This window comes from Ochotona curzoniae, unplaced genomic scaffold (assembly GCF_017591425.1).
Source record: "Ochotona curzoniae isolate NIBS_2020 unplaced genomic scaffold, NIBS_Ocur_1.0 contig_908, whole genome shotgun sequence".
Lineage (NCBI taxonomy): Eukaryota > Metazoa > Chordata > Mammalia > Lagomorpha > Ochotonidae > Ochotona > Ochotona curzoniae.
The window spans coordinates 6,476,340-6,495,158 of NW_024466607.1; the positions used below are offsets into that span (position 1 = coordinate 6,476,340).

At 42.6% G+C, this 18,819-nt stretch overlaps 1 protein-coding gene across 5 annotated transcripts in view; it reads right to left on the reverse strand.

The window, feature by feature from the left end:
- Nucleotides 1-18,819, reverse strand: part of TMCC1 (transmembrane and coiled-coil domain family 1) — a 130,908-nt gene that overhangs the window by 76,754 nt on the left and 35,335 nt on the right. Inside the window, exons 1-2 of one of the 5 annotated variants that reach the window (XM_040995243.1) lie at nt 17,158-17,402; nt 15,867-16,129 (exon numbers count right to left, since the gene is read on the reverse strand). In XM_040995243.1, the coding sequence (XP_040851177.1) occupies nt 15,867-16,088 (222 nt within the window). In that variant the 5' untranslated portion in view covers nt 16,089-16,129; nt 17,158-17,402. Of the gene's footprint in view, nt 1-15,866; nt 16,553-17,157; nt 17,403-18,819 lie in introns of those variants that run through there. The other 4 variants (XM_040995241.1, XM_040995242.1, XM_040995240.1 and 1 more) reach the window with 4 other exon arrangements.

The following is an 18,819-nucleotide window of genomic DNA, read 5'->3' on the forward strand; positions in this document are numbered from 1 at the left end:
GACATGTCAAAACAGAGTTTGAACCTGCTGGTTCATGCTCCAAGCAACCACAACAATCAGGTCTGGGCAGGCTTGAAGCCAACATGCAGGTGGGCCCAGCCACTGATGCCACTTTCCACTGCCTCCCCAGATGCCCTCACAGGAAAACTGGATCAGAAGCAGAGCAGCTACGACTTGAACTGGTATCAAACAGAGAATGCTGGCATCCCAGCTTAACTCACTATACCATTTTATTTTTCAATTTTTAATTAATTTATTTATTTGAAAGGAAGAATCACACACAGAGAGGAAGAGGCAGAGAGAGTTCTTCCATTCTGACATGGTTGCAACTGCCAGAACTAGGCCAGGTCAACGCCAGTTTTTTCCAAGGTCAGGCCAATGCCACTTTTTTTCCAAGGTCTACCAGGTGGATGGCAGGGGCTTTGCCCAGTATTTTCTCCCTTATTTATGTGTATCTATTTGTTTGAAAGGGACAGCAACAGACACACACACCACCCGCATCTGTTGGTTCACTCCTCAATGCCTGTACAGGCTGGGCCAGGCAGAGGCCAAGTGGCAGGAACTCCATCCGAGTGTCCCCCCCACAGGTGGCATCACCTGTTGCCTCCCAGGGCTTTTAGCAGGAGGCTGGATTAGAAACAGAGAGGAGACCTGATTCTAGCACCAGAATAAGGGATGAAAGCATTCCAGGTGGCAGCTAACCTGTGGCAAGACCTGAACAAGTTCCTAACTCCCGGTTTGGAATCAGCTCAGCTCCAGCCACTGCTGTCACTGGGGAGTGAATCAGTGGATGGAAGACCTTCCTCTCTGTGTATCTGACTTTGCAATAAAAATAAATAAACCATTAAAAATAAATAAAAAGACAAAGCTGTGGGCCTAGCACAGTAGTCTAATAGCTAAAGTCCTCTCCTTGCATGCCCGGGATCCCATATGGGCACAGGTTTGTATCCCAGCTACAGTGTATCCCACTTCCCATCCAGCTCCCTGCCTGGGAAAGCAGTCAAGGACGGCCCAAAAGGCTCCTGGCTCCTGATTTTGGATCAGCTCAGCTCCAGCTGTTGCGGCTGCTTGAGGAGTAAATCAGCAGACAGAAGATCTTCCTCTGTCTCTCCATCTCTCTGAACATCTGATTTTCCAATAAAAATAAATGTTTAAAAAAAGACAAAATTTTTCCATTTCCACTGCAAAAAAGAAATATTCCTAATGAAATATATTTTAGAAAGAATATAAAGAGTTTAACCTAAATACGCTTACTAAATCATCTATGATACAAAACACCTTAAATAATTTTCAAACATTCTAAAGCTGATTTTAAGTTCTTTAATCTTTCTTCCCTTTTTAGGGGGAGATGGTAATAATGAAGCAGAGTAATAAAAGTCATTGCTGGAGTGACTTACTGACCACATTCTATTCCTCCATGGCATCAGACACTCAGATTTGCAAGATGCCTTAAAACTTGTTCCTATGTGAAGATGGCTTGAAAAACAAGAAATCACCAAAATTCTGAGAAAGACAGCAAGAGTTCTGACCAGAAAGCGTAAACGGGGGTGGAGAACATCCTAGTTTAAAGTCTTCCAAACCATTTGGTCTGGCCCTGTCAAGGAAATAACAGGCAGAACTCAAAATTCAATAAATCTATAACAAGCTAATTTTTAAAAGCTGATAACATTGTATGGCCCATGAATGTTGCTATAAATATCCAGATGGCTTTTTGGCTTTTGGCAGAAAACAGGCTTCCCACCCCTGGAATCAAAAAGTCAATTTCCCAGCACACTCTGAGCCACATCTACATTCATAACCTCACTTTCTTGCAATGAATTCTTACCTACAGTCACAGAATCTCACAAGTGAGAAGTTAGTAGTTAGCATCCTACTGGAGCCAGACATTAACACTGTGATCTGGGGTAGGGAACAACTTTCTTCAAGTCGCAGGCCATGGGCCCAAGCTGAGACTTAAGCGTGCTAAGCTGCCACCTGCAGGGCTGCCATCCCAAATGAGCACCAGTTCCCAGTCCTGGCTGCGCCACTTGCAATCTAGCATCCTGTTAATGCACCTGGGAAAGCAGTGGACGATTCAAGTTCTTGGCTCCTGTACACACAATGGAGACCTGGAAAAAAGCTCCTGGCTCCCGGCTACAAATTAGCTCAGCTCCAGTTGTGACAGCCACTAGGGGGCGCGAAGGAACAGGGTGGAAGGTTTCAATCTTTATCTCCTTTGTCTCTCCCTCTTTATCTATAATTCTGTCATGCAAATAAGCAGAAGCTCTTTTTTTTTTTTTAAGATTTATTTTATTTTTTTTATTGGAAAGGCGGATATACAGAGAGGAGAGACAGAGAGGAAGATCTTCCGGCCGATGATTCACTCCCCAAGTGAGCCGCAACGGTCGATGCTATGCTGGTCCGAAGCCAGGAGCCTCTTCCGGGTCTCCCACGCGGGTGCAGGGTCCCAAAGCTTTGGGCCGTCCTCGACTGTTTTCTCAGGCCACAAGCGCGGGGAGCTGGATGGGAAGCGGGGCCGCCGGGATTAGAACCGGCACCCATATGGGATCCCGGGTGTGCAAGGCGAGGACCTTAACCACTGCGCCACCACGCCGGGCCCAAGAAGCTCTTTTAAAAGTCAATTCTGTCAGGCCCAGCAGCCTGGCCTAGAGGCTAAAGTCCTTGCCTTGAACGCCCGGGATCCCATATGGGCACTGGTTCTAATCCCGGCCGGCCTGCTTACTGCTTGTGGCCTGGGAAAGCAGTCAAAGACGGCCCAAGCCTTGGGACCCCACACTCTGGTGTGGGAGACCCAGAAGAGGTTCCTGGTTCCCGGCTTCAGATAGGCGCAGTACCGGCCATTGCGGCTCACTTGGGGAGTGAATCATTGGATGGAAGATCTTCCTCTATGTGCCTCCTCCTCTCTGTATATCTGACTTTGTAATAAAAATGAATGTAAAAAAGTCAATTCAGTCATGAAGTTTGTTTTTACATACTGTTAGCATCACATCCTAAGTCAATCAAGTGATTTTCATATTATCCAAAAATTCTTTCAGGAAAATTAAGATTATTCTTTAACTCCTGATCTGAATACAGGGCATTTTAAACACCCCAGCAAATACAAAAGATGATACAATGAGTTGTGGGAAGAAAATATTACAATGTTCATTTATATTTCATTTTATCCTTTTAATTTCCATTTTGTGCTCTGACAAAAAATACACAGAAACTACACATGTCTAATTTAAACCAAACATAAAAATTCTGTATATATGCTAAATGTGGGTGAGCAAAATAAATTTGGAAGCTACTAGCTCAGGCGATTAATGCCATTTCCTTCATTAAAAAATAAAGTTTATTTTCATCCACTTGGAAGGTGAAACAGAACAAAAGGTCCCATTTGTTGGTTTACTTTTCAAATGCCACAGATGGGCCAGGCTGAAGCTGGGAGCCGGGAACTCTAACCAGGTCTTCCATGTAGGTGGCAGGGACCCAAGCCCTTGAGTCACCATTTGCTACTTCTCACAATGATCAGAGGAAGCTGGTTACAAAGTTGAATAGCTGTGACTCAAATTAGCCCTCATACATAGGATGCAGGAGTCCCAAGGGGCAGCTTAACTTGTAGCGCCACAATGTCTACCCGTCTACTTTTTCTTTTTTCAAAGATGTACTTATTTCTACCAGAAAGGCAGATATACAGGCAGAAAAAGAGAGAAACAGACAAAGATCTTCTGTCTGCTGGTTCACTCCCCAAGTGGTCATAAGAGTTGGAGCAGAGCCAATCGGAATCCAGAGCCAATCGGAATCTGCATCTCCCACAATGATGCAGGGTCCCAAGGCCTTGGGCTGTCCCTGACTTCCTTCCCAAGCCACAGGCAGGGAGCTGGATGAGAAATGGAATATCCAGGACATGAACAGGAGCCCATAGGGGTTCCTGGCATGTGCAAGGTGAAGAATTTAGCCAGTAGGCTACTGTGCTAGGCCTTACTCTACTACTTTAAAAACAAAAATACTAGCTCATGGAAGCCTACCTATATGATTATGAATTCTCAACAGATTAAATACTTGTAATCAATGCACCATCAATGATGTTTAAATGTTTAACAATATAACCCAGAGGCACTTGAAATAATCTTCCATAATATCAAAATAACTGAAGTGATTTTCTTGGTAAAAGTTCTAAGCTAGTGTCAGCAATGAATTATCCTGCTCTCCCTTCAGTCTTTGCTGTGCACAAAGGTTAGAAACCTACAATGACATGTGCATTACTGCACTGGAATTAACGGGCACAATTCAGTCTGTGCTCAGACGACAGCATGGTCCAAAAGGACCTCCATGTGGAATGAACTGTGATCCAGCCTGGTGTGCGAGCAGGTTGTAACCTAACCTAATCCCAGGTTGAAGGCTACCAAATTATGTCCAAATAGAGAAGCCAGATTGTACTCTGTACCCTGTACAGTCATGTCATGTCTGTATGTAATTTCCTGTCATTCTGGTTATAAAAGTTTGCTCATCACACTGCATGTGGTGGGAGTGGGGTGGTAAGAGAGGCTGCCGGGGAGAGGGACGGAAGAAGGGAAGAACTTTCAAAATGCTCAGCTCTTCCGTCTTTCTTCTCAAATAATCTTTGTCTTATTGAACTGGTCCAATTTCTCTGTAAGTAGCACATGGGTGTGCACACAAACATACAAACATCCAACTCTAACAAACTGGTTTAAAAAATCAAAGCTTAGAATAAGTCTCATTATCTCTCCAATGCAAATCTAAAAATCAAACCTAATTTGGATAATCTAATCTTTATTTAAAAGCCTACGATGAATTCCTCAAAGTATTACACATAGAAAATAACTTCAAGATGTCAGAACCCTTTTCAATTAATATTTAAGATAAAGCCACTGCCTGTAATGCTACCTCCCACAGGGATACCAGTTAGGGTTCTGGCTGCTGGGCCCGGTGTGGTGTGGCCTAGTGGCTAAAGTCCTTGCCTTAAATACACCAGGATCCCATATGGGCGCCAGTTCTAATCCTAGCTGCTCCACTTCCCATCCAGCTCCCTGCTTGTGGCCTGGGAAAGCAGTCAAGGACAGCCCAAAGCCTTGGGACCCTGCACCCCATGGGAGACCTGGAGGAATCCTGGCTTCAGATTGGCGCAGCACCGGCCACTGGGGTCACTTGGGGAGTGAATCAGTGGATGGAAGGTCTTCCTCTCTGTCTCTCCTCCTCTCTGTACATCTGACTTTGCAATAAAAATAAATAAATCTTAAAAATGAAAAAAAAAAGTTCCGGTTGCTTCACTTCTTCCCTGTTAATGGTGTGAGAACGCAGTGGAAGATGGCCCAAGCGCAAAGGTCCCTGCGCCCATGAGGGAGACCCAGATGAAGCTCCTGACTCCTGCCTTTGGCTTGGCTCAGTCTTGGTCATTGTATCCATCCAGGGGGTGAACTAGCAAATGAAAGATCCCTCTGGGTCTCTCCCTTTCTTTCTGTAACTCTGACTTTAACTAAATAAATCTTCTCATTTATAAACACACACACACACACACACACACACACACACTATGCTTATCTGAAATTAGCTTCCCCAATACATTAGTGTTTACAGCATACTGAAGCTTCTATCAAAATGACATCACCAGGTCCAGGAAGTGCTTCTAGGCTTCTTAAGACAACATTCATGTGACTCATAGTAATGTCCTAAGACCAAGGCAAGGGAGCAAGACTGACGCTCTGGAGGCTGCTGTCATCTAGGATCTTTACAAATGTAAGAACCTTGCTTCAGATCAAGTGTTTAAGACACCAAACAATCTAACTGATCAAAGTAGAAATCCTGAAAGCTATTTACTAACCATGAAAGTCCGCAAAATCATCAACACGAAGAGAACTAGTTCCATGCCATGGCTGGTGATTAAAATAAGCTCTGGGACCCTCAGCTGGACCCGAGGGTGCCAGGAAGGGCCTCCAGAAGGCCTGGCCAGCAAATTTTCTTAAGAGCATCTTTCTCAAGTAACTAAGAGAATGGATTCATTCCCTGTCATATTAGACTGCTTATACCTGATTAAGGCTCTAGCTCAAAAATCAAACATTGGAATTTCTCTATAACTGAAAAAATCCATTTCCAAGTCAGAAAATCGATATTCAAATTATTTAAGTTACAACTTTGTACCTACCATAGGATCTTTTTTTTTCCTAATAGCTTCAAAGAAACTGTCAAAAGTTCAGAACTATTTTCTTAAAACTTCCAAACTTTAAAAAAATCGTTGTAGACCAGCACCATGGCTCAACAGGCTAATCTCTAACCTGTGGCACGGCCAACCAACATGGGCACCAGTTCATGTCCCACCTGTTCCATTTCTAATCCAGCTCTCTGTTTACGGCCTGCAGAGGCAGCCGAGAATGACCCAAGTCCTTGGGATCCTGCAGCCATGTGGGAAAGCCTCTTTTGAGTTTTAGCTTCAGATAAACTCAGCTCTGGACATTGTAGTCTCTTGGAGGGTGAACCAACAGACGAAAGACCTTCTCTCTGTAAATTTGCTTTTCAAGTTAAAATAAATCTTAAAAAAAATGGGATCAGGTATTGCGGCACAACATATTAAGCAACTAGGTGTGATGCAAGCACCCCATATGAGTGCTGACCTGAGTCCTAATTGCTCCATTTCTGACTCAGTTCCCTAAAAATGCAACTGGAAAAGTAGAAGACAGCCCAGATCTTCAGGCCCCCGTCACCCATGTGGGAGACTAAGACGGAACTCAAGACAACTGGTTTTGGGGTGTCCCACGCCCAGCTTTTATGGCCATTTGGGTCATGAACCAGCAGGTGGAAGGGTCCCTTTCCTATTTCTCCCTGTCACCTTACCTTTAAGATAAACAAATGCTTTTAAAAAGTGACATGAAATCACCAACTTAACATCTTAACTATCCCAAGATAAGCTGACAACCAGAATTTCCCTTAGCCCCTAAAGACTATGCATCATATCCCACCCTATTCCAGAGAAGCTAAAGCTACTACATTTTTGAGAGTTACTAACACAAAAATTCTAAAACAAAATTTTTTTTTACTTTGGAGATTACCAAACATCCAAAGAAACCTTTGGGGGTGGGAAAGTGAGGAACAGAGGAAATGTGTGGAAGGCAAAAAGGAGACAGAGAGAAAGAACTGGTTAGGCAAAAGTACTAGGAAGGGTAGGCATAAAACCTGAACTCTGGGCCCGGCGGCATGGCCTAGAGGCTAAAGTCCTCGCTTGAACATGCTGGGATCCCATATGGGCACCGGTTCTAATCCCAGCAGCTCCACTTCCCATCCAGCTCCCTGCTTGTAGCCTGAGAAAGCAGTCGAGGACGGCCCAAAGCTTTGGGACCCTGCACCCGCGTGGGAGACCCAGGAGAAGCTCCAGGGTTCGGATGGGCACAGCACCAGCCATTACAGTCATTTGGGGAGTGAATCATCAGATGGAAGATCTTCCTTTCTGTCTATCTGAACTTTCTAATACATTTTTTTTAATGTTAATTTAAAAAAAAAAAAAGAACTAGTGCCTGGCACAATAGCATAGTGGTTAAACTCCTCACCTTGCACGTGCCGGAATCCCATATGGGCGCAGGTTCTAATCCAGGCTGGCTCGCTTCCCACCCAGCTCCCTGCTTGTGGCCTGGGCAAGCAGTCAAGGACGGCTCAAAGCCTTGGGTCCCTGCACCCACGTGGGACACCTGAAGGCTCCTAGCTACTGGCTTCGGATGGCTCAGCTCTGGCCGTTGCGGCCACTTGGGGAGTGAATCATCGGACGGAAGATCTTGCTCTCTGTCTTTCCTCCTCTCTGTATATACTCATTTCCAATAGAAATAAATAAATCTTTGAAAAAAAAGAACTTTCCTAAACCCTTACTGCTTCATTTGCAAAAAGGATCAGACCTACCTCAAAAATCTGACATGCATGAAAAGGTTGCCACGCACACTAAACATTCCACAAACATTGGTTGTGCATGATCTCATATAATGAAATCTAACCAAATTCACCTCAACAACCCACTTTTGCAAATAATACCCCAGTAAAATCCTGTATTCCCAAGGCAGACTTCTTGGTGTCTTGAGAAAGAAAGGTGACAGAGGGATAGTTCTCACCTCCATCTCTATTCCTTAACTATAATTCCACAATCTGATGTTGTGTTACAGATGAGACTTTAATTACACATTCTTTTAAACTTCACTGCAAAGAGGTTGCAGAGACAGCTTCATGGAGACTCCTTAACCTGCCATCTCTCTAAATGTAAGAAACCTCTTTCCAGGCATTGTAAATAATTAATTTTTTCATTATTACTTTGTTTAAACACCTGAATGTCACTGCTTATACCTTAATGATGAATACTATTTAAATAACTCTAAGAAACCATTACATCATTTATTTCTACTGCTCCTCTGAAAAATGTGACAGTTGTTTATGGGCCCGGCGCGGTGGCGCAAGTGGTTAAGGTCCTCGCTTTGCACGCCTGGGATCCTATATGGGCGCCGGTTCTAGCCCCGCAGCCCTGCTTCCCTTCCAGCTCCCTGCCTGTGACCCAGGAAGGCAGTCGAGGACGGCCCAAAGCTTTGGGACCCTGCACCCGCGTGGGAGACCTGGAAGAGTCTCCTGGCTTCGGATCGGCATAGCATCGGCCGTTGCGGCTCACTTAGGGAGTGAATCATCAGATGGAAGATCTTCCTCTCTGTATATCCGCCTTTCCAATAAAAAAATAATAAAAAAAATAAATCTTAAAGGTACGAACAGGGGTGGGCGCTCTGGTGCCTGGGGGCACCTACACTCTGTGTGGGAGCTTGTGCTGCCCTGAGCTGGCTCCCTGCTGGGAAGCATCAAGGCTGAAGTCCTCAGGTCCTTGGGTCTCTGCCTCCGACATGTATCAGTCAGATGGAATTCCTAGTTGCTGGCTTCGGTCTGGCCCAGCCATGTTTGTTGTGGCCATCTGGGGAATAAATAGTCTTTCCATTTTTCAAGTAAATAAACAAACAACATAAGTAACAACCAATATGGTAGCAATGACATGAGTATGTTACTACTCTTAGATTTCTATCTTTATTCTAGTGAGCTTATCTAATAATCAATATTTGAAAAACTTCCCATTCCCCTTCTGTCCTATTTCCTGGTAGAACCAGTGTTCTTCAACTCTTGGAGGCAGCAAGACTGCCAAGCAGACTCTGAGAGCTCCCTGAGACCTGGGCCTCCCCTCCCTGGGGTGGGCTGAACAAGCCCCAGTGCTTTCAGGAGTCTGATCAGGATTCTCTCCAAGGAAAACAATCCAGTTACTCAGCCACAGCCAGGGGTCTAATGACTAAAACTTACTTCTCCTGCACCTGAAGGTTCTAATTCTTAGTTTCCTGACCACAACTTTGAAATCTGAGTCAGATCTCCTCCCAGTAAGATCCTCCTATGATAAAGTTCACTTGATCAATTCTTAATAAATATTTGACTTGATCTTTGGCTGGAAATATGGATATTTTCGTAGCACATAAGCTAACATACTCTTGCTAACTCTTTTTACAGACAGTAGACATAATTTTTAAAAATAAAACACAAGGGACCAGAGTAATGGTTACACAGGCCAATCCTCCACTTTCAAGTGCTGATACTCCATATGGTTGCCAGTTCATGACCCAGCTGCTTCACTTCCAATTCAGTTCCTTGTTTGTGATCTGGGAAGGCAGTGGAGGATGGCTAGGTCCTTTGGCCCCTGTACCACACAGAAGTCCCAGGGGATGCTCCTGTCTCCTGGCTTCAGATTATTTTAGCTGTGATGTTGTGGCCATTTGGAAGTGAACCAGTGGATGAAAAACATTGTTTCTCCTCTCTGTAAATCTGCCTCCCAAACAAACAAAAAATAAATCTTAAAAAAATAAGATAAACAAGCATATAAGGGTACTTCAAAAGTTTGTGCAGAACATGAAATTTAAAATGAAAGCTTATTTTCGTGCGAGAAACTGAAATCAACAGTTTTCTCATAATATTTCTACATTTAAATTTTCTACATTTAAATTTTTGCAAAAAATAAACTCAAATTTTTAATTTGTTTACTTATATATTTGGAAAGCAAACAGAGTATCATCCACTGCTTCATTCAGTGGACCGGCTGGACCAGACCCACGAGGGAGGAGCTCCCGGGTCTCCCACACAGGCAGCGCGGACCCAGGGACTCGAGTCGCCATTCCCAGCTGCTCTTCTGATGAGCATCAGCAGGAGGGTGGAAACAGCGAGCTGCAACTCGAACTCAGGCCCGTGTAACGCGGGTGTTTTACAGCATCTTAACAGATCCTTTCCACTACATTTCTCCATAAACTTCTTGAAATACTCATTTAAAATTATTGTATTTAGAAAAAATTATTTTCAACACTTGTCTCTTACAAAATGAAACACAAATTAATGTCTAATACATTATCAGTTGTGACTCTGAGGCATAGAGGTTCAAAATCCAGTCGGCACACATCAATCAACAAGTCACGATGATGTAACACCCAAATAAATTAATTTTTAACTAGTTCTAAACTCTACATCTTTCTAACTTGCCAAAGTTGACTGTCTTTGTTAAGATAAAAAGCTGAAATGTGAAAGACTAAAGAAAAGCCAATCTGTTCTAGCTATTACCTTGCTTAAGACATAAACTTGGTCTGCCCCTCTCCTGATTCAGTGTCTTTGGAAGCATGGCTCTGTATCAGTGTGCTGAATAAACAATAATTTATGGACGTTAGAACCTCCCTCCCCCACCAAACTACGATGCAAAGTGACTCTTAAACTCTGTAAACCGGGCCCAGTGTTGTTTTTTTTTTTTTTTAAAGATTTATTTTTATTATTTTTTATTGGAAAGGCGGATATACAGAGAGGAAGATCTTCCGTCCGATGATTCACTCCCCAAGTGAGCCGCAACGGCCGATACTATGCCGATCCGAAGCCAGGAGCCTCTTCCGGGTCTCCCACACGGGCGCAGGGTCCCAAAGCTTTGGGCCATCCTCAACTGCTTTCCCAGGCCACAGGCAGGGAACTGGAAGGGAAGCGGGGCCGCCGGGATTAGAACCAGCGCCCATATGGGATCCCGGGCGTGCAAGGTGAGGACTTAACCACTTGCGCCACCGCGCCGGGCCCGACCGGGCCCAGTGTTGTGGCGGAGTAGGCTAAACCTCACACTAACTGACCAGCATATGGGTACAGGTTTGTGTCCCGGCTGCTCCCGTTTCCCACCCAGCTCCATGCTTGTGGCTTGGGAGAGCCGTGGAGATTGGCTTCGGTCATTGGGCCCCCGCATCCACCCGGGAGAAGTGGGAAGATTTCCCCATTCCCAGCGTTAGCTCCGCTCCAAGCACTGCAGCCATCTGGAGAAGGAACCAGAAGACGAAAGGTCCAGCACTCTCCCCGTCTCTCTCATTCTGCCTTTCAAAGAAATAATTTAAAAATATTTTTAAATGCTGTAATCCCTATTAAAAGAACAGAAACTATATCAAATACAACATTCATTTAGAGATCTGATTATCTTAAAGTCTGAGACCATTTCATACTATAAAGCAAAAGAAGTTAGCTGAGTGAGTTATATTTTTGTATTATGCTGCGGCTAGCTTTGTCATTCAAGTTTCTGGTTCAGAATCAAAGGAATGTAACAAACTTAAAAAAAAAAAAAATCCCTTAAGAAGCATCCCTATGCTGTTCAAGTCTGAATAACAAATTTACCAAGATCAAGAACATCTTACTTGTACTTTGATTTTCAGTCACAGAACCAGCAGATTTAATAGTGACATAAGATCATCAAGAATAAGGCCCAATGCAACAGCCTGGCAGCTAAATTCTTGCCTTGCATGCACTGAGATCCCATATGGGCACCAGTTCATGTCCTAGCTGCTTCACTTCCCATCCAGCTCCCTGCTTGTGGCCTGGGAAAGCAGTAGAGGACAGCTCAAAGCCCTGGGACCCTGTTTTTTTTAAGAGAATTAAAAACATAAAGGCCACAGGCAAGGAGCTGGATGGGAAGCAGGGCCGCTGGGAATAGAACCGGTGACCATATGGGGGAGCGTGCAAGACAAGGACTTTAACCACTATGCTATTGTGCTGGGCCCCTGAAACATGTGTTTTCCTCTCTAATTCATGCTTACTTTTCTAGTACCAAATACTGCATGTAAGTCATCCCAACAGTGCCAGCAACCAAACTGTAAATACACAGAAAACAGATTTTATTGGTTTTTATATAATCTTTCAACTGCTTATTTAAAAAGTGGAAATTAACCAAAATCACTGTTAGTTCAGTTCTATCCCAATGACTTCCAAGAGTAGTTACTTCAAATTAAAACCCACAATTAACACTGATCCCCCAAAGTCCTGTCAGGCTATTGCCCTCACTTTCACCTACTGACCTTGTCTAGGGCACCACCTGGTGGTCAGTCATAAGATTATCTTTAGCACAGCTTCAATTCTTCCCCCTTGGCCGACCACATCTTGGTTACTGGCTTTATGCAAAGCTCTATTGATTCAATCTTAGCAAAGTTTTAATTTGAACCCAGATTTCTCCCTTAAAAGCTTTTCTTTTCCCTCTTTCCAATTCATAGTCAAATATTATTTTTAAAAATGCCCTTTCTGTTTATAATGTAAATGACCCAAAAAAACTTCCAAAATTGCAGAATAAGAAGTTTTCCCTAAATTTTCCTATAAACAAGAACACCAGGGCCCAGCGCTATAGCGTAGTGGTTAAAGTCCTCGCCTTGTATGCACCGGGATCCTGTATGGGCACTGGTCCTAATCCTGGCAGCTCCACTTTCCATCCAACTCTCTGCTTGTGGCCTGGGAAAGCAGCTGAAGATGACTCAAAGCTTTGGGACCTGCACCCACGTGGAAGACCCAGAGGAAGCTCCCGGCTTCGGACTGGCTAGCTCCAGCTGTTGCAGCCACTTGGGGAATTAATCAGTGGACGGAAGATCTTCCTCTCTGTCTCTCCTCCTCTCTGTAAATTCGCCTTTCGAATAAAAATAAACAAATCTTAAAATTTAAAAAAAAAATCAACCAAGAACACGACACAGTAATCACTGCAGTGACACGTTCCATAGAAGGGAACAGGAGCCGCAATTCCAAACTTCCCTTCAGAAGTTTCAAAACTTGCACAGATATTTTCTTCTAACCACACAAAATACTGTTTTTCACCATTTATGCCAAAAAAATCATAACTGCTATGTTATAAAATTAGGTAAATTAAGTAGCAAGTTTTAAAAAATATTTACTTTTTATTGGAAAAGCATATCTACAGAGAGGAGAGACAGAAAGATGTTCCATCTGCTGGTTCATTCCCCAGGTAGCCACAAGGGCCGTAGCTGAGCAGACCTAAAGCCAGGAGCCATGAGTCTCTTCTGGACCTCCCACGGGGGTACAGAGTCCCAAGCCCTTGCGCCATTCTCTACTGCTTTCCTGGGCCACAGCAGAGAGCTGAACGAACGGGAAGTGGAGCAGCCGGGACAGGAATCAGAACTCATAAGGGATCCTGATGGTTACAAGGCAAGGATTTAGCCACTAGGCCTCCGTGCCAGGCCCAGTGCAATGATTTTTACTATTTACCATGTAGTTTTAAATCTTGCCCATCTCCAACTTAAAGGAACTCAGAGGCAGTTATATGTGAAATTAAAACATCTAAGTGACAAAAAAAAAACCTCATTTAATTAAAAACACAATTATACAAACATATTTACAAATCTGTCTCAACAGCGAGTATTTGTGTGTGCTTATATCTACACCTCTACAGAATGCAGGAGAATATCCGCTTTGGGGGGGATGGGTGACCTGAAACCCCATCTCTGAAAAGACAAAGGAACTATTTTCGAAAACTACAAACATGCATATGAAGAACACGGAAGCCATCAAATAAAAGTTTAAACAGTACCCACAGATCAAACTCATGATCTGCTTTCTCAGGAGAGCTTTTAAACACCATCACGCTGGGCTGGCCTGATCCTTTATTCAAAACATCCTGTATATAAAAAAATGTAACAATATAATCATCCTCTTACCTTGATGCAAAGGAAAACCAACTTCAGGAAAAATTTCTTCTGCAGAAGACACCCAAGTGGTTTGAGACGCTCCCTCGTGCACAAACCGAATCTCAACAACAAGTGGATGAGCGAGAGCTAGTGTTCCCTCAGCTCCAAAGCATTCTAGCTGTGGACGGTGTGAAACCACAGAAAGCCTCGACTTCCCCTGGCCTTTCCTGTCTTACTGGCAAAATGAAGAAAACACATCCCATGGACCCAAAACACATGATTATTTCTAGAACTGAAGAGAAAATTATACTACGTGTTTAAACACACCAGCTGCCATATAAACAGCAAACACTCACTAGCCCTATTATCACCATTACATACCTGACACATTCCTCCTGACTCTTAATATTCCAGGAACTGTTTGAAGAAAATTACACTGGAAATTTAAATATTTTCATCTCCTCCATTCAGTACATAAAAAATGGTTCACTAAAGTATTACAACAAAACTTGGGTTATAATACACAAGCAGTACAAATCTGTGGGAAAGAGCATAGATATGTATGGTGTAACATTCGTGACCAAGTTTTAATGGAAAGCTTATAAAACTGCAACTTATTAAGATTCTGGTTTTATCTCAACTGTTAACTTTAACAAAATTTAAATGTTTTATATGTCTTACTATGTGTTTTCATGAGAAAGCTGACCAAAATATTTGAGTAGTTTTCTTGTTATTTTTGTGCATTTTCAACGCTTCCTAGACTGAGACCGTATTTCTTAAGCTTTCAAATTAAAAAGCATTTTTGAGGAAAAGAAACATATCTCAATTTGATTTTCCAAATTCAAAGCTAATCCTTTAACTGATGTAACTTGGTTAAGTTTATACAACATTCATTTACAAAGAACACATACAAATGTGTGTAGATATGTTAAGATTATTCCATAGGGAAAAGTAAACCCAAATAGGAAAGGAAAACAGAATCTTTGTGTTTGCCGTGACTATTCTCATCAAGTTCCATCCCCATAGCTTGGTCGAAGTCACGCTTTAAACAAGAACAGATAAATTCTGGCCAAATTTGATTTTTCTTCTTTAAAAATACACGTACACACACACAACCATAAAACATAAAAACCACACCAGCTTAAAGCAAAGAATTGACTTCACAAACTGTACTGGCTTTGCAGCAGAAGCAGGTGGCCTTCAAACACAACGGACACGCCGAAGAACAAACTCCACGTCTGCCTGGACAGTGTGAACGCACTCATTGGCACACACAATTCTCTAGGAACACTGCTAGCTGTGTGAACAGAAACATCCAAGATCTTCGATGTTAACCGTCAGTATTAAATTCATGCTCAGACTTCTGAGGTAAACCAGATCAAAAGAATGAAAGAATTTAAAGCAACCAACTGCGCACGATAGCATTCGGCAGAGTGGAAACTCATCTAACTAGTTTGCTCTGTTGACTCTGATGATTAACTCCATTTTCTCTGAAACATATGGGAACATCATTGTCCCAACAGCACCATCCACGTCCGTGACTTAAAACTTGCATAAGCAGCTTTTAAACATTTGTACACTTCCAGATTAAGTACATAAATAAGTCCAGATTCTAGAACTTTCTTCATTACCTTCAAAGTCATGTCCACAAAGAAACCTCAGAAACAAAGTACCTATGTTCCTCCATCATCAAATTGAGGGTTCTAACATGAAAAGACAGCAATATTTAAGAAGCTAAATGGAACTACAACATCCTTCCACTACCTAGAATTATTATTTCTCCCATTTAATAAAAAAGGAGCTATCTTTTGCTCCAATTCTGGAGAGATACCTTTGAAGTTACCAGAGCAAAGTCCAGAGAGTCTTCAAAGAGCGGGCAGTTAGTTAACAGGAAAGCAGCCGACTTACCCGCTCTGCAGGTACATCGTCTCCTGGCAGGCACGCAGCAGCAGCACAAGCTATTTCCATCATAGCAGAACTGGTCGGCGCATCGGTTGTGGATGAAGACCTGGGTCGGCCTGTCTGAGGAACAGCTGCCATCTCCAGGCCAGATTTCCTGTTGATCTGGGGACTTCCCTTTGGGGCTTCTGGCTTGCCCCGCCTACTGTGCAAGCTTGTCCCTCTCTTCATCTTGGGTGGCACTCGGATCTGCTGCAGAACACGATTCAGAGCTGTGGGGTGGGTGGGGACACCATCAATCTCAGCGCACGCGTTCTGGCTCTCCAGATCCACGTCAGCTTCTGCCTCTGCCTGAATCTGCTGCACATCGTGTGGAGACACTGACGACCTCCTGCGCTGGTGCTGGAAGAGATGCTTCAAGCCTTGGCCAATCACATTAATGTTCTCCAACGCATTGTGGGTCATTTTCGACAACTTTTGTTCTGACTCTGCCTGCCTTCTGACCTCTGCGTCCTGGGGTCTGCCTCCGGGGTCAGGGTCCTCACGCAACTGCTCACTGCCTGAAGGCTCCATCGGTGGGTTTAGTATGCTTATTTTCAAACTCAAAAATGTTTAAACACACCAAGACTGTCAAATTAGGTAGGCATTTGCTTCAACAGTGATTACACATGCAGCTGTGAGACGAGGCTTCATGCCTATCTAATGTTAAAAACAAAAACAAAAAGCCTTGTATCATAAATCCATGCACAAACTGCAGTGTTAAAAAAAACAAACATGCTGCTAGCCACACTATCATTAAGCAATCTTTAATCAGAAGATTTAAAGATAGTTTGCTAGATAGTGAATAACAATTATTTCCTAGAACAGGAGAAAAAGCCCAGAACAAGCACACAAGAAATAAAAGAACAATGTCTTTTTCTTAAAATCCTTACAAGTTTTGACACATAAAACAACTGAATACCAGAGGAGCCATCATGGAAGGGTCACCAGGACAGGAGCTGACCAAACAGTCACAGGTTAGACTGTCAGGAGAAAGAGCACCCAATGCGGTCACTCCAGTCGAGGGAATTCAATTTCTTTCATTCATAATCAAAGCTAATTGGCCACATGCTGAAACCCAATACATTGAAAGAACAGTAAGAATTGGGTATCCCAAATGAACTATGCCAGAAGTCTTCAAATGATTCATGGAAAATGTAAGTTATGGGGGAAAAAAAAAACTAAGCAGAGATTCGTGTTTCCCACACACACACAAAAAAATAATCATTTAATTCCACTTTCCATGAGCTTTTTGAAGTACCTGATCACGTGAATTCTAAAGGAAAATGTCCATTGCTTAATATCATTCATCAAGCTCCTTGGTAATGAGAAATGATAAGTCTGCTCTTTGGAGAAGACAAAGGAAATAAAAATCTTGTAAGTTGGAGTCTCTGTTGAAGCACCAACGAGCTTTCAGGCACTACAGGAGTGTACAGCGCGGACAGATCAGCATTCACACCGCCCAGGGCTCTGCTCGGCACTCTCCATCAAGAAAGGAGATTACAGGAAATCCCTTTCTCAGTATGGCCATCCATGACAAGCTTCCCATATGAAACCCGGAAGCAAAGGAGTAACTAAGTAACTGCAAGAATAGAGAACCAGAAAGGTCACGCAGCAATGATACACCAGCATTAAGTGCAGGAAATTAAAGGAAGCTAAAACCAAGAGATATGAAATCAGCAAAATTGCCATGGTTACTAAGATTGCATGCAGAAATTTAAAAAAGAGGAGCAGGTGGTAAGGGGTGAGATTTTTCCTAATAAAAAATGCTTAGTTTTGCACTGAGTTTGCGTAACTATATTATATAAAGCAAAATTACAGAAATGCAGAGAGCTGCTGGAGGATACGAAAACATGATACAGAAAATGCTTTATGTCCATATTTCCCCTGAACATTTTGTTTTAAAAACTTCAAAACTCCATTTATTTACTTATCTTCACCTTTTCTAATGAATCTGTCAAACTAGAATCACTGGATTGTTTCTAATTTGCAAAGCATTGAGATTTTTAGAGAAAAAGGGCTATACGACCAAGACAACCCAGTAACAGTACACTGAAGTGTGTCAGCCAATCTCATTTCACACCAGGCTGAACTCTGAGAAGACAGGAATATGTTAAAGCAGCAAGTGACAGTAAGTAAGCAATTTAATGGCTTCCTTGCTTATACTGGATTATCTAATCTATTTTTGTTATTGGAAGCAAAATCTATATACATTTATCACATGAGATTATAAGATACCGTGAATAAAACAATGGTGTCAAGGTCAGTTGAGGCCGAATGTCCTATTTTTCTTATATATACAGGTATTAGGAATTCATTAATCAGAAAATCCATTTCCTTGAGCAGTGTTAAATTAATCAAGAGACCATCTGTCGCCTACTTTAAAAACAGAGAACATGGTACATTTTAAACGTCAGTAATTTCATTTGAGATTTCATTAGCAATTATATACCATTTACTTTCAAATAATTCAAAATAATGGTAGATTACAAGGAAACACCAGCACCTGAAACCTGGTCTCAGTTTCTAAAGCAGGACTTATAAGATAAGGCTTACAAGCCAAAGCGATCATCACAGCTGCAAATACTAGGTAACAGAATGTGAATTCCAGGATTTTTAAAGGCAAGAAAGCATGAAGCCCTTAAGAAACTAAACTGAAGTTAAGCACCAAGTTAGAAGAATTTCAAGAAACAAACAACCCATTGCACTGATTTCAAAATGTAATCTGGTACTTATATACTTGTAGCTATCATCTGCATTACTGTGGTTACAACACTGCCAACAAGAAACAGAGTTTGAAGTTTCTGAAAACTTTAAGGCCCCCTTTCAACAAGAATCTATGCCAAATATCGAGGAAAATCAACTGCCGTGACAAAAATACCAAAGATGATAATGTTGTAATAATTGACTCTAAAATGCAAGC